This window comes from Camelus dromedarius, chromosome 33 (genome assembly GCF_036321535.1).
Source record: "Camelus dromedarius isolate mCamDro1 chromosome 33, mCamDro1.pat, whole genome shotgun sequence".
Taxonomy (NCBI): Eukaryota; Metazoa; Chordata; class Mammalia; order Artiodactyla; family Camelidae; genus Camelus; species Camelus dromedarius.
This window is the reverse complement of record NC_087468.1, coordinates 15,420,488-15,435,546: the sequence shown is the minus strand read 5'-3', so window position 1 is coordinate 15,435,546 and position 15,059 is coordinate 15,420,488. Positions and strand designations below refer to the sequence as shown.

The 15,059-nt window shown below is 50.8% G+C and overlaps 1 protein-coding gene across 1 annotated transcript in view; it reads left to right on the top strand.

Moving 5' to 3' along the window:
* The first annotated feature begins 3,760 nt into the window (after positions 1 to 3,760).
* TCF7L1 (transcription factor 7 like 1) overlaps positions 3,761 to 15,059 on the top strand; it is a 144,540-nt gene continuing 133,241 nt past the window's right edge. The window contains exons 1-3 of the mRNA XM_031440981.2: positions 3,761 to 4,030; positions 4,116 to 4,179; positions 4,387 to 4,514. Of these exons, the coding sequence (XP_031296841.2) occupies positions 3,761 to 4,030; positions 4,116 to 4,179; positions 4,387 to 4,514 (462 nt within the window). The remainder of the gene's footprint in view (positions 4,031 to 4,115; positions 4,180 to 4,386; positions 4,515 to 15,059) is intronic.

The window sequence follows — 15,059 nt, the reverse complement described above, 5'->3', positions numbered from 1 at the left end:
GTTTCGTCTGTTGCTGTGTTTCCAGTGCCTCCTAGCACAATACCTGAAACGTAGTAAGTGAACAATGACTTGTTGAATGAATACATTAACGACCTAATAGTGGCCATTATGATTATTTTCACTGCTCTGTAACACTTCAAAAGTTTCTCCAAAACAGAAGTTCATGTATACATTTGCTCATTAACTCAACCAACATCAGCGTCTATTGATGGAAAGCTAAGTATGCACAGGATATGATTTGTGCCCCAGGGAATTTGCAACCTGTCGGGTAAAACAAAAATAGCCATGACTACTGTGGTAGTGCCCAGAACAGTGGCCACTGACCCACATTCTTTTTTTTTTTTTTAATTGAAGTATAGTTGATTTACAATGTTGTGTTAGTTTCAGGTGTACAGCAAAGTGATTCAGTTATATATATGCATGTGTGTGTGTGTATTCCTTTTCAGATTCTTTTCCATTATAGGTTATTACCAGATATTGAATATAGTTCCTTGTGCTGTACCGCAGGTCCTTGTTTGTTTATTTTCTATATAGTAGTCTGTATCCGTTAATCCCAGACTCCTAATTTATCCCTCCCCCTACCCCTTTCCACTTTGGTCACCATTAGTTTGTTTTCTATGAGTTGACCCTCATTCTGATCTTCCTCTGCCCCATCTGGTTCAACTACAGATCCCAGGGAGGCCTCCTGGCCTCCATGCCTTGTTAAATAAAATAAATAAAAACCCTGTTAAAGAATATGATTTCATTTAACATTTCTCTATTTGAGGACCCTGGGGTTGTTCCCAGCTTTTCACTGGGATAAAGACACTTCTATGGGTTGCCTTGTGTACCTGGTTATTTCCTTAGGATAAAATCCTAGAAGAACAGAGATGGGTCAAAGAGTTTATACTTTTAAAGATTTTTTCATAGGTATTGCCAAACTTCAGAAATGTTACACAAGGGCGTGCCCAGCAGCTGTGTGTTCTCAGCACAGGGGCCAATGCTGGGTGTCGCTCTTTTCTGCCTTTGCCAATCTGATAGGTGGGAAAAGGTATCTCTGTGCTGTTTCCGTTTGCATTTCTTCGAGGTTGATAGGTGTGGTAGGTTGATAATGGCTCACTCCCAAAGACACGTCCATAAACTAACCCCTGGAAACTGTGAATGCTCCCTTATAAGGAAAAGGGGTCTTTGCAAGTGTGATTAAAGATCCTGATGGGGAGATTGTCCAAGATGATCTGGGTGGGCCCTAAGTGACATCATAGTGTCCTTCCCTGTAAGCAGAAGGCAGAGAGAGATTTGACAAAGACAAGCAAGAAGACAACGTGATGACGGAGGCAGAAATTGGAGTGATGCAATCACAAGAGCGCTGGCAGCTTCCAGAAGCTGGAAGAGACGAGGAGTTTATTCTCCCTGGAGCCTCGGAGGGAACAGGGCCCTGCCAACACCTTGATTTTGATTTAGTGAAACTCATTTCGGACTTCCGGCCTCCAGAACAGCGAGAGAATGCACTGTTGGTGTTTTAAGCCACCAAGTCTGCAGTGCTTTGTTACAGCAACCATGGGAAACTAATACGATAGCTTTTTCATATGTTTATGGACCACGTGAAAAACCTTTTTACTTTTAAATACTTATAAAAATGAAATATCCTGCAATCATATGAACAGTATAATTCTGTTTACGTGAAAGTAAATCTGAACATTTGTATCTGTGTTTACATGCGTATGTAACTGCCTAAAAAATGTCTGGGAGAATATATGCCAAACGAGTAACAGTAAGTACCTGGAGGGAGGTGTGGGAGGGAGGTGGGGAGAGAGGAGCTTCTACTTTTCACTCAAGATGCCACTCAAGATACATCTATATTATTTGAAGAAGTTTTATGAGACTATATTCCTATACTAATTGTGTGAAAATATAGATAAAGCATATCTGCTTGTTGTAAACAATAAAATATGTAGAAAGTAGGGGGAGGGTTTAGCTCAGTATAGAGTAGAGTGCATGTTTAGCATGCATGGGGTCTTGGGTTCAATCCCCAGTGCCTCCTCCAAAAATAAACAGATAAACCTAATTACCTCCCTCCCCCTCCAAAAAATTTAAAAAAAATTGTAGAAAGTAGAAAAGAAAACTGCCCCTCTCCTCTTACGTGTCCCTTTGCCCAGAAACATTTATTCATAATAATTTGGTGTGCGTCTTCTCAGACTTCCTTCCTAAGAAGAAACAAATGCAGGTATGTGACTTTTAGAGAACAAAAATGAAGAGCCAGCACCATATGCACTTTCGCTGAAAGGTGTGTTCCTCCAGAATTATTCTAGGATCTGTGTGTGCAGGGGCCTCATTCTGCTGAGCTGGTTGCTGCACAATCTGTCACTTTAAGAAAGACCCGGAATACCTTTTACCAACCTCCCATCTGCGTTCAGCTTTCTCATATTTGTGACTTTGACCACATGTGGACACATCGCTGTAGAAAACGTCTGCCAGCTGCGTTCAAAATAGTTTCCTAGTTCTGCCTTCCAGGCTGCTTTTAAAACGGACGCACTCACCTACGGTTCTCCGCCGTGGATGACACAAGATGCATTTTTTCAAACTTTCCCGAACTGGTTGAAGAGATGATACCTTAATGTGATCACAGGAGGCATTTCTTTAAGCGTGAGGCAGGTTGGGCATTTTTCATACGCCCATCGGCTACCGAGGCAGCTTTGTGAAAGCTTCTGAGGTCACTGGGCTGACAATTTTCCTTTGCAACGAACCAAATCCGAATTCTTTTGAACCCAAGACCGTGAGTTACTCGCTTAAAAATCTATGCATCCGGAACTGTGGGGTGAAGGTGCTCTTTGGGATTTTGGCCGGGGTGACTCTGGACACCTGAGTAAAGTCGAAAACCTGGACTAGAGCGGGGTGCGCGTTGGAACCCCACGGGAAAGAGGGGTGGAAGGCCGCTCGGCATATTCCGGGGTGCCATACATTTCCCTAATTCTCTGCCTTACGCACCCGGCGAGGGCGACCAGGCCGGACGGGATCCTCCGCTCGGAGAACTCCAGGCACCAAGTGGCCCCGGCGGGTCTGTGGGTCCGAAACGTTCCCGCAGGGGGCAGTGCCGCCCGCCAGCGCGCGGATACGGTGGGAGGGGGTGCGGCCGCGGTGCGGAGTTCTGGGGGTTCTGGCGAAGAAAGTTAGGGGATGCCTGGGGTGGGGGCGGGACTCGAGCGGGCGGGCGGAGGGTGGGGGCAGGGCCGCCGGGGTGTGGGGCGGGGCGCGGGGAGGGGGTCGCGGCGAGTCCAGGGGCGAGGGCGGTGCGCGCTGCGGGGAGGCGCAGCCCCGGAAGGTGTGAGCGAGCGGCGTGCGAGTGTGAATGCGAGAGTGTGTGCGCGCCGGAGCGCTCCGGGTTCCGCGAGGCGCGCGGGTGTCAGCTTGCAGCCGGGGCTCCTCCCTCCGGCCCCCCTGCCCCGCGCGCCGGTCCCTCCTTCCTTCCCCGCTCGCCCCTCCCCGGCGGGCCAGGCTCTGGGACGCCCCGGCCGAGCAGGCGGTGGCGGCGAGTTGGGGAGCCCTGGGCTCCGCGCAGTCGGAGGGGCCCGAGCCGAGCCGCCCCCGCCCCGGCCCGGCCGCGCCAGCCCCGCTTCCCGCCGGGCCACGCCCTGTCAAACTTGGTTGCTGCGGCCGCCGCGGCGGCGAGCGGAGCGGGCCGGCGAGCGGGAGGGAAGGAGGGAGGGGCGCGCGCCGGGCCGGGCCGGGCCGGGCGCGGGCGGCGAGGGGCTCGAGAGCAGCGGCCCCGGCCCGCGGCCCCACCATGCCCCAGCTCGGCGGTGGCGGCGGCGGCGGCAGCGGGGGAGGCGGCGGCGGCGGCGGCGGCGGCGGCGGCGGCGGCGGCTCGGGCGCCGGGGCGGCCGGCGGAGGGGACGACCTCGGGGCCAACGACGAGCTGATCCCCTTCCAGGATGAGGGGGGCGAGGAGCAGGAGCCGAGCAGCGACAGCGCCTCGGCGCAGCGGGACCTGGACGAGGTGAAGTCGTCCCTGGTCAACGAGTCGGAGAACCAGAGCAGCAGCTCGGACTCGGAGGTGAGGAGGCTCCCGCGGCCGATCCCCGGGGGCCCCGGCCCCGCGCTCGCTCACCGCCCTCCTCGCCTTTGTGTCTCCTCCGCAGGCGGAGAGGCGCCCGCAGCCCGCCCGGGACGCTTTCCAGAAGCCGCGGGACTATTTCGCCGAAGGTACGTGCCGGCTCGGGCAGCCCCCACTCCCGGCCCCGCGGCGTTCGGCGCCCCAGCCCGGCCCGCCCGCGGTCCCCGTCGCCCCCGTGGCCATGCCCCTGCTCCCTGCCCCTGTCTGCCGCAGTCGTCCTGGGGCGCGTTCGGGTCCCCTGCCGCGGCGCCGTCCCGGGGGCCTCAGCCTCACCCCCGCCTTGGTCTTGCCCGCAGTGAGAAGGCCCCAGGACGGCGCGTTCTTTAAGGGCCCCCCTTACCCTGGGTACCCGTTTCTGATGATCCCGGACCTGAGCAGCCCGTACCTCCCCAACGGACCCCTGTCTCCCGGAGGAGCGCGCACGGTGAGTGCCCGTCCGGCCGCTCCGGGGCGGGTGGGCGGCCGGGGCCGGCGAGATGCGCCCCCGGGCTCGGCGGCGAGGTGGGGGATGGGGCCGTCCCGTGCGGATCCTGGGCAAAACTTGCTTACGGAGTTGAACTACTCCGGCGGTCGAGCGTTAGGCTGCGCTGGGCAGTGCTTGGATGAAAGAAAGTTCCTTTACATTCTCCCCTTTTGCTGGGGAGCGGCTTTGGGGCCACTTCTGGAGTCTTCGTCGGTCTCCAAAATCCTTTGCTCGCACTAAAGGAAAACTTGGATTTGTGCCGGGTTTTTTCTTGGGGGGGGGGAGGTGTTGCTTTCTTCCTGGAAATCGGTCAACTTTCCCTGGCAATTGGGCAGTGGGCCTGGGGGAGCTGGGTTGGCGACGTCGCCCCACGACTCCAATTTCGCTGGGCGGCTGCTAGTTGGTTCCTAAGAAACCCAGTATTCGTGGCGGGTTGTTCGCACACACACCCTCGCCACCCCCATCCCTCGCGCGGGGGCCTCAACTTTTCTGTAGAGCTCGGGATTTTAAACGCGCCGAATGATTTCGAGGGCGAATCGAGGCATTCTTCAAGTTGAGGAACTTGGCTTTTTCCCCCTTTGTTGCAGGCTTTTCTCATTTAAAGCAAGCGCTGCGACACTTTAAACCTGTTAATGGGCGCGCATTGTGTGCTGCGCGCTGGCATTTAGAGCCGTGATTAAGCAAATTGACCGGGCCCCAGACGACGTGCAAATGAGGGCGGATTCCATCGCCCCCCTTCCCGGCTCTAAACTCCCGTTCCCCCGCGTCGCGAAGGGCGCAACCCCGGGCTGGCCTGGCTTTTTTGTCCCCTGAGCTGCCACCCCACCCCAGGACCCCCTGTCCAGGTGCTAGATCGGATGGCAGATCTTGGATGAACGCCTACCTACTATGCGCCAGGCTCTTGCGCACTGCTGCTTGGGCGCCCCGCGCATCGGAGTAGTTCTCTGCTTCCTGCCCAGCTTCCCAGTGTCTGCCAGTTCCTGCTTGCTTCGAGGTGGGAGGTGTTTGGTGCCTTAGGAGCCGGCCCAACAAACTCAATTTATGCTCAAGCTGTCCTTAAATAATGATCATAATTAAAGTGCTGCCCGGGAAACCGGTGCTGAGTGCAGGATCCCCGCTGTCGCGGTACAGCGGTCGGTGGAGAGCGGAGGCCGCTGCTGCGGGTTCAGTGGGGGCGCTCCCCTGGCCAGCTGGGGTGTGGGAGTGAAGGTGTGACCAACCGAGAGGGGAGTAGGACCACACAGCCTTCACCATTCAATCAGGGCCGACGCTGCACCTTTGGCTCTGCTTTGGAGCATCTCAGGAAGTCCCAAATATAAGTCCTGAACAGGAGCTGGAGTTGGGCACCTGGCTGTTGCTTTTTCTCATTCATATTGAAAGAAAAAAGGTGTGAGTAGAAGTTGAGCAAACGAGTTGCAGCCACTTTGTTCAGATTTTCACAGATTCTCTTCCATGTCTGCAAATGCAGCTTAGTTCTGAAAGTTTTAGTAGGGTTCCTATAACTGTGTGTGAGACTGTTACACCATCAGAGTCCCCTTTTTCCATTTTACCTTTAGATGCCTGGGAAGAGGGGTTTGGCATTTCTGTGAGTCAGCACTGATCCATGTCCTGCTGCAGATAAAGTCACCAGAAATGTTCCAAATATGACCAGTTATTTCACCCAAGCTGGCTGTGCCTTTCCCCTGCCCGTTTCACATGAGGGCACTTTGATTCTTCCTCGTTGATAACAACTGCCTGTCTTCATATGCTGCTCTTCTTCCCCCTTCCCAGGAGCACACGTGGCACAGATTTTGTTTGTGTCAGTCCCCTCCCTCCTCCTGCCATCTTTCACCACCTTTTCTCCAATCACGTGTTCTTTAGCCTAAGGGCTTCCGAACGTTGATTTCTTGCTGGTACTGGGGATTCCTGATTACTAAATCCAGGCCTGCGTGGGGTGTTTGCAGCCCTCCTGGAGCAAGCTGACCTTTCCCCTCTGCATGCTTCTGACTATCCCTGCTCATCCCTGCAGCTGCTCCCTTCCCTGGGCCCTTGTCACCATCCTCCTTTTTGAGCCTCCAAGGACACTCACCCTCTCGCTGTCGATCCTTCGAACAGGACTTAGTATGTCCCGTCCCACTCTTACACTTCCATCTTATCCCCTTGGTGAACTGCCCTTGCCGAAGTCAGTTCAAGACCCACATTGTTCCTGCCCCTTATGTGCCTGTCATTGTGTTTTGACCTGCCTGGTTGCAAAGTTCAGTGAAGTTTCCTGCGGTTAGCTCGGCTCAGTGGAACCTGCTAATCTGACCCTTTCCTTGGGCGTCAGTGACTGTTAGGAAAGCGAGTGAGGAAACACTTAAGCACTTGATTGTCTGGACTGGAGGACTGAGATGGTGCTTTTCCTCTGGATGATTATATTGATGTAATTAATGTGATTCTCACTGTAGGCAAACTATAGGTGCAGATGACCTGGCCCTCTGTGGGGGTCCTGGCCTGCTAAAAATGAATGTAGATAGATATGGTTGTGGGGGGAGGAATGGGAGGAAGGTGACGGAAGGCTGAGAAGGGGTGGTGCCTGGAATATATGCTCTGGCCTCTCTTTGGCAGCCGAGGTATTTTTTTTTTTCGTTTGACCTCTAAATTTCACAACCATAGGTCTTGCTGTTCTAAGGCCTGTAAGTGGTATAAAATTGGGTGACCTCAGTTCTCTTCTGCTAGAACACTTCCTGGAAATACCAAGCCAGAGGCAAAAGTGAGGTTTGGCTGGAGTGTTTTCAGGGTGTTAATTGACCCTAGGAATAGCACGCGGCAGGGTTGCAGCATCCTCACCCACTGGCAAAATTCCTTCTGGGACAACTGGGGGCGGCCAGTCCTGCAGTCCGGCCGTCTCCTCCCCCCACTGGAATACCTTTGTCCTCCACTCTGCTTTGGCTGGGAGGCTGGGAAGTGGCCTCTTCCTGAAGCTCTTTAGAGAAGAGGTCCCCTTAACCTGGGGTGTGTGCCAAGCCTCCGAGCCATGATTCATTGTCAGCTGGAGCCCTGGGGACCCTGTGGCCAGTGAGGAGAGGACTGACCACCACAAGCCATCTTTCACTCCTCCCGAGGGTCACCCGAAATTCTGCCGTCATTCATGACCAGGCTGCGCCCGTGACCGAACCACCTCGGTGCTGTTGACTAGAATTTTGTTAGGAAAATGTCAGTTAACACAGAAGAAAGTGGATGTTGAAAAATAGTTGGACTAATCAGAGCCAGAAAGAAAATGTTGCCCGTGGCTCAGCGAGCGAGCTGCAGAGGTGACAGAGAGGAGTTCGCTGTGGCCGCAGCGTGAGTGCTGAGGACGGTCTGGAGGATGATGCTTCCAGGTGGCGCTGCTGAGAGAATCTGTGGTTCTGGGGTCCAGCGAGTAGATTTGAGAGCTGCTGCTGTGCAGCTCAAACACCAAGCTAATCACATGTTTCTCAGCCCATCTTAACTCAGATTTCTGTCTGAAATTATTCTGTTCTCCAGACGTGGGCCGGTTTTTCCGTCCTTCGTGTCCCACTGCTTCCCGTGAGCATCTTGCCGGGCATGAAGGCCCCCGGCAGAAACCTTTGTACACGTGTCGAGGGGTTCCCCGTTTTTAGGGGTGGTGTGTTAGAGCCAAGTAAAACCTTTGCTTCTGGCAGATCAGTAGAAACATGCTGCTTTTGGTAAAATTTTTTAAAGCCATTTCATCTAAATATAACTTCTGTTCCATTTTTTTCTAAATATAACTCAGGGTTTAATGAGGGCTTTTCGCATGGAACAAGCGTTTGCGAGGGCCCTGCCTGCCTGGCTGAAGTTTTGATACTTAGACTGCTGAGGTGACAATGGGTGAAAAGCTCTGCGGAGGGACTCAAACCCTGTGAGCCCTTTTTCTGTGGGTGGGTGGATCTGGCAGGGAATACCTGCGTGCTCTGTTCTAATTTTGGGAAGTTGTAGGTTGGTCCCAGTCTTCATTGATCTCACCTCTAGGGATTCTTGATCAGAAAGCAGGCTAGTGCATTTACACACACACGCACACGCACACGCACACGCACACACACACACACACACACCCCTAACCTTTAATGTAGCGTATTCCAGCCTCTACAGTGTTGTGCAAAGTTCCTCAAAGACTTCTGGCATAAATAAGAACTTAAACAGTTAACTCACTGGAAAATCCGTAATGCAAAGATCCTACTTACATTCCACGTTAGAGTCAACTTTTTCTTGCTAAACTGGGGGAAATTCAGATTGGCATCTTCCAGATAAAGTCGTAGCCCCTCGACTTCATCTGCTATTTATTGAGGACCTATCCTGGGGAATGACTAAGGGGCTGTGAGGGTTAGGATGAATTAGACCCAGCTTTGCCCTGAAGGACTTAAAAATTGAGTTAGGAAGAAGTAATGTTAGTACAGACCACTGTAATAGAAGGTCCATGTAAAGAGTCAGTAAAGTTCAGAGCATTTTTAGAATAAAAAGAACAGAAAAACTGTCTTGGGCTGGCATGATCAAGGAAGGCAAGTAAAGGAAATTGTTTTAAACTAGTCCCTGAAACTCATCATTCTTTCATTCAAAGTAATTCTTATTGATTATAAAATATTTGAACAATACAAAGGTATTTAGAGTGAAAGCTGGAAGTTCGTCACCCGCATCTTGACGTAGAAGCCAGCGCAGGGAGAGCAAAGACGCGGAGGAGGGGAAAGTTCAGGGCTGTTTTGGGTAATGTAAGTTCTTCCATTTGCCTGGAAGGATAAGGGGCCAGACGTTGAATGCGGGTGAAGGAATCTGATCTCCTTCAAGGGGCGGCAGAGAACCACCCAAAGTTCTGCTGGGAAGAGGTGTGAGTCGTGCATGTGCTGAGAAAGGGAACAGTGACTGTGGGGAGAGGACCTGGGAGGACCTAGGTTGTTTAGGAGACTCACGGAAGTCCAGGGGTGAAGTGGAAGGGACTTAAGAGTGTCCTAATGGAGAGGAAGGGTAGGATGAGAGACTGGGTCGGTTGCTTGATTTTGTGCGGGGAGCGGTGGTACCGGAGGAAGAAAGTAGCTGATGTCCGCTCACGCCTGGTGTCTGAGCCGGGGCGACCTGGGGGATGACTTCCTGCAGGTGGGGCCCTGGCCTGCCGTCTGTGCCTCCCTAGTGCCGGACAGATGCTCATGAACTGCTTTGGCAATAACAGCCCATGCATTTTGCCAGAGGCTCTCACTCGGAGGAACCGATAAGGCTCATTGGAGACACATCGGGTTTGAGGGGATGTTAAGGGAATAGTTGAAACTACAGCAACTGGCTGATGCCAGGGAGGGAGAGAAGAAGGGGAGAGGGCTCTCAAAGCAGAGAAGCAGGTCCCTGAGGGAGGCTGGAAAGGAGCACTTGCCGTCCTGTGATGGTGCCGAAGCTGGAGGGAAGGCAAAGGGGTGGGGCGGTCCTCAGTGTCAGATGCCACAGAGGGAGGGGACAAGTGGATTGAGGAGTCAAAATGAGCTTTGGGAATTCACTAATTAGGAAGTAATTCGTGCCCACAGAGAGCAGTATTCCAGGCAGGCAGTGATGATAAAAGGTACAGAGGCCGAGACTGCTTCAGGCTTCTCAACTGGATGTCAAGGTTCCATCATGCTGACTGGTCCTGCGGTGTGGCCCACCCGTCACTCCTCAGCCAGAGCCCACACCAGACTCCCGCACTTGCGAGCAGCATGCTTTACGCATTGCACTTGCGGTCTGGGATATGTTGAAAAGCCAGACTCTGGACAACCCATTCAAGAAGATGGGCTATGCCAGGGACAGGGAGGGGAAGAGCTGCAGGCTCTGGAAGTCCGTTTGGGATGCTGGAGTGGGAGCTCGATTGTAGGGGCGGGAGGGTGGGGGAGGGTGAATGGGGGAGAAGCTCAGAGGAAGAGATGAGACTGAGAACTTGGGGAAGACGGCAGTCTTCTCCCTCCATAGATGGAGGGTGCTCCCCAGTCGGTGTTGTTCTCTGGACTTTGCAGATGAGCCCAAGTTGAAGAGGGGGATGTAGGAAAATGCAGACACAGAGCTGCAGAAATTGAGGAGGAGTGCACTGGGCAGCTGGATGGCTTTGAGATTCTCAGTAAAACCAAGGGCAAGTTGGCTGGAGTTTTGTTGGCAGGCCCTTCCTCTGTACCCAGTTATAAAGCCCAACTTGTTGGGAACCTTTGGCTCCATGTTAAAGAATGAAATGTTTGTGCGTTGATTGAAAGATATGACACACTTGGGAAATTTTTCCTCTTTTTATTGTCTGGAGCTGGCTGACTTTGAAGGGGAACAGAGGTGGGGATTGAAACACAACGCATTAGCATCCAGGGGCAGATGCTGGGGTGCGATAAGTGATTGGGGATAGGAAGGGACTGACTGACCGCTTAAAAGTTTGTCAAAAATGGCCCCACACTGGCTAATCTAATAGTGTATTTTTAGAGGAGGTTTTTATACAGCCCATGTTTTATTATCTTCCCCCAGACTGGATTGAAATGATTGCAGTTTCCAAAACCTTGGCATTTGGGAGTGAGAGAACATGAGGGGAGTGAGGGGGCTGACCTTTCCCTCTATACTGTGTGCGCTGCCCCGGGAACAGCTCTGGGGCACTGGACAGCTTCCTTCTGAGATGCTCTGAATTATCCCTCAATTAATAGATATCTTTAAGGTTCTGAAGATTTAGATTCAGAATCCTAAATCTTTCCTTTTCATTACGTGCATGACCTTCCAATTTTCATGGGAAAATGAACATTTAGTTTAGAAATACACTTAAGAGTTTGAAAATAAAATCATAAAAAAGTCTTCCTGAACATGGCCCTTTTCAAGAGTTTTGGTGAAAGTCATAAGGGACGGTAACTCCAGGTACCTGGGGTCCTCGGGACAGGAAGTGAAGTCACACACATACTTTCAAACTGTGTGATAGCAATTTAGAAATCGATTTCATTCAAGAGGAGGAACAAGTGTTCACCCCACTTGCAGAAAATAAATACAAAATATAAACAAAAAATTCACGAAAGAAGAAACTACAAATGCATACTAAATATGTGAAATTATGTTCAGCCTCCCAAGTAGTCAGAAATGCAAATAAAAACAAGAACCCCTTTTTTTTTTTTTTGGTCACCAGAATAACAAAGATTTTGTCTACGACTGTTCAGGGCTGGCAAATGTGTGGTGAAGTGGGTGCTCTCAGCTGCCGTTCTTGAAGGGTGTCGATAGCCCCATCCCCCTGGAAAGCACTTGGCCCTGGTTACTAAAACCTGAATATTTATCACAGCTTCTCATCTGCTTGGAAGTACATGCTTATAATTCCCATCTTGCTGCCGGGCAGACAGACTTGCAGAGGTCAAGTATCTTGTTCAGGGTCACGCAGCTGGTAATTGACAGCACCCAGATTTGAACTTGGTTGGGTCCGAAGTCTAGGCCTTCCACCCTTGTGGCTTTCCACGCATGCCTGATACACTGGCCCCTCCTCCTCCTCTTGGGAGGAGGGCAGTGACCTTTGTTTCCCGGTTCAGAAATCCTGACGTGAGTTACCAGTTGGGGTGAAGGGCGGGCACATTTGTTCCTACTTGACAAATCGGACCTGGGAAGGTAGCTTCCCCAGTAAACAGTTGGATGGCTGTGGTTGAAGTTGTTCCTCCGGGGCTGTCTGTGCTCCAGAGGCTTTGAATAACCCTTAGTGGGCGGCCCCAGGAACTTCACCACCACGAGTTACCCTGCTTCAGAGGAAAGAGTGGCTATCTACTAACACAGACACGAACTTTTCTGCACTTGGGGACTGTTTTTCCTTGTTGAAATGGGTGGGTTGGAAGAATACACAAGTGTGTCTGGCGTGGAAGGAGGTGGGAGACACAGCCTCGCCCACTGCCCCTGCAACTGGATTACAACATAGTTTGGTTAACAAACCAAGCTCTGCTGAACCGAGCATGCAAATACTATTTCCTTCTTGCACATTTTATGACATATTTGATAAATTAATTGCTTTTTAAAAATTCTTTATAAGTTACAAATGCAGTTCCAATCGCCTATAACTCTTTCAGTAAATTGATGGCTACGTAAATACTAAACATTCACACAGAGAATGTATGAGTCCCCCTCTCACCTTTCCTGTGTGTGTGTGTAAGTGTGTGAGGTTGTTTGAAATGAGGAATCAGGTAATTTGGTACTTTTTACATTCACTTACCGAATTATCTTCCAGGTGATCTCTTTCTGAAGAAGAGTCACATGGTGGTAAGAGTAGTAAGAGGGGCTTCTGAGTTTGGTTGATAGACGTTGAGGGGGCACTGGGGTCCTTGGTAAGCCCTCCTGGAGATCTGCATATTACAAGGCACTAATCTTGGTGGGATAAACGTCATATATATCATAAAGTGAATGGGGCCATTATTTGTAAGAATGTCTATAAAAAGTGTGTGGAAAAACAGCTCCATAAATATGAACTAGTAACTGTGATTAAGAAATGGGTGGATCTACATTCAGTATCTTTTTTTTTTTTTTTTGAAGTACAGTCAGTTACAGTGTGTCCATTTCTGGTGCACAACACAATGTCCCAGTCATGCATAGACAGACATATATTCGTTTTCATATTCTTTTTCATTAAAGTTTATTACAAGATATTGAGCATAGTTCCCTGTGCTATACAGAAGAAACTTTTTTTCCCATTCAATATCTTGTAATTATGTATTATGAAAAAGAGTATACATGCATTTGTATAACTGAATCGCTGTGCTGTACACCAGAAACAAACACAACATTGTAAATCAACTAGACTTCAATAAAAATAAGTAAATAAAATAAAGGGGAGTTTGAGATTAGTGAATATCAGAAAAAATAAAAAGAGAAGCAGATGGATCTGATGATAAGAAGAAAAACAAAAGAAGCAGGAATGAGTGGTATGGAATGCTGATCGATTTCCAAGTCCAGCTCTGTTGGCAGTAGTGCTTTCTGATGTTTGGGGCTGAGCTCTTCTCCATAAATTCCAGAATGGATACACCAGAGTCACTAAAATCAGCTGGGTTTAGAACACATACGTCGTAGGGGTGGGTCGGGTGTTCCTCCCTTCTTATGGTTCTTATGCAAGAGCCCTGCGTGGGCACCCCGTAGGCCTCTGAGCTAGGAGGGACCCTCCAGCCCACCCCGTGGGGAAGGAACACAAGCCCAGGGAGACTGTGGGCTTGCCTGAATCAGACAGCCGGTGGAGATGCTCAGAGGCCCATGGCAGCCCCGGCAGAAGGAAATGCTATGGAAAAAACGCACCTCAAAATATTTCTGTATCAAACTAGAACCCCTGACCCAAGATAAATGATTCATAGACATCGGTTGAATGTTGACAGCGTGCGTATTTAAACATCAGAATTGGAAAAAACAGCCCTGTAGGCACCTGCTGTCTTCCGGGGCGCTACACCACACCATTTACAACTGTCACCACGTCTGTTGGTACGACCTCTGTTTCACCCGCGAGGGAGCTGAGACTGAGAGTGAGCGCAGGGCGCAGAGTCGCCTCTCCAGAAGAGGGTAAAGCCATCGTTCAGCCACGATGCTGCGATTTCCCTTCTACTGAAAGCGGACAGCCAAATTAATGTGGAACAAAATACAAAGAAATGGGGGTACAAGTGAAAAATGAGTCATGAGCAGAATCTCTGCACTCACTCTTTCCAGTGGCATTCCCAGCCCTTTACCAAGAGGCGCTTTTAATCACTGCGTCTGCCTGGGGTGGAGTCAGAGCCTTCATGACTGGTGTCTTTATAGTGTCAGCGAAGGTGTTCATTGCGGTCTTAATCTTTCTTTGCTTTTCTGTGCTCTGCAGCTTCGTGTCATCTGTTTTTTCTCCCCCTTCAGTTTCCCTTGGGCTTTCTTCTGACATCTCGAGGTGGTAAACTTGGTTCCTTAGGGACCACAATATGTCGTGTTGTGGGGTGCATCTGTTGACTTGATTTTTTGCCTCCTTCCCACCCCTGACCAGCCCCACTTTCTTACACATGTGTGAATGTTACTTTGTATGTAAATTGGATACAGTCATTGCTTGTGAATCACATTATCTATTTAAGCGTTTCCAGGCGGGGTGCATAGAGGAGAGGTGTAGCAGGAGTCTTAGAGATGTGTCAGGTGAAAATGCTTTATACTTCTACTTTACAGCATAAGACTTTCTATGGATAAAATGCTTGTCAGGGAGAGAGACACTGGTGTGAAGCTTAGAGTGGGAAAGAGATCTTCCCAGGAGTGTTCCCAGGCCCTCCTAGGGAGAGTTAACACAGGAAGGGGGTGGGATGGTGAGAGAGTCTGGAGTTGGGGAGAGCCCCTTAGTAAGCTGGTCCTTTGACCTTGTACCAAAATGAAGGAGCGAGGAATGTGTGGAAAGGAGCCTGAGGCTTGAGGGATAGAGGAGCATCCTCCACTAACCAGCAGGATAAGTGGCGACGGGGTCTGGGACTGGGGTTTGACCACAGTTGGCCAGGCCTTGGACCCCAGCCTGGCCATGGTCTGGCTCGGTGCCCCTGTGCCCCACGGTCCTCTTAGGCAAACTGAGGGTAGTGGTTGTGT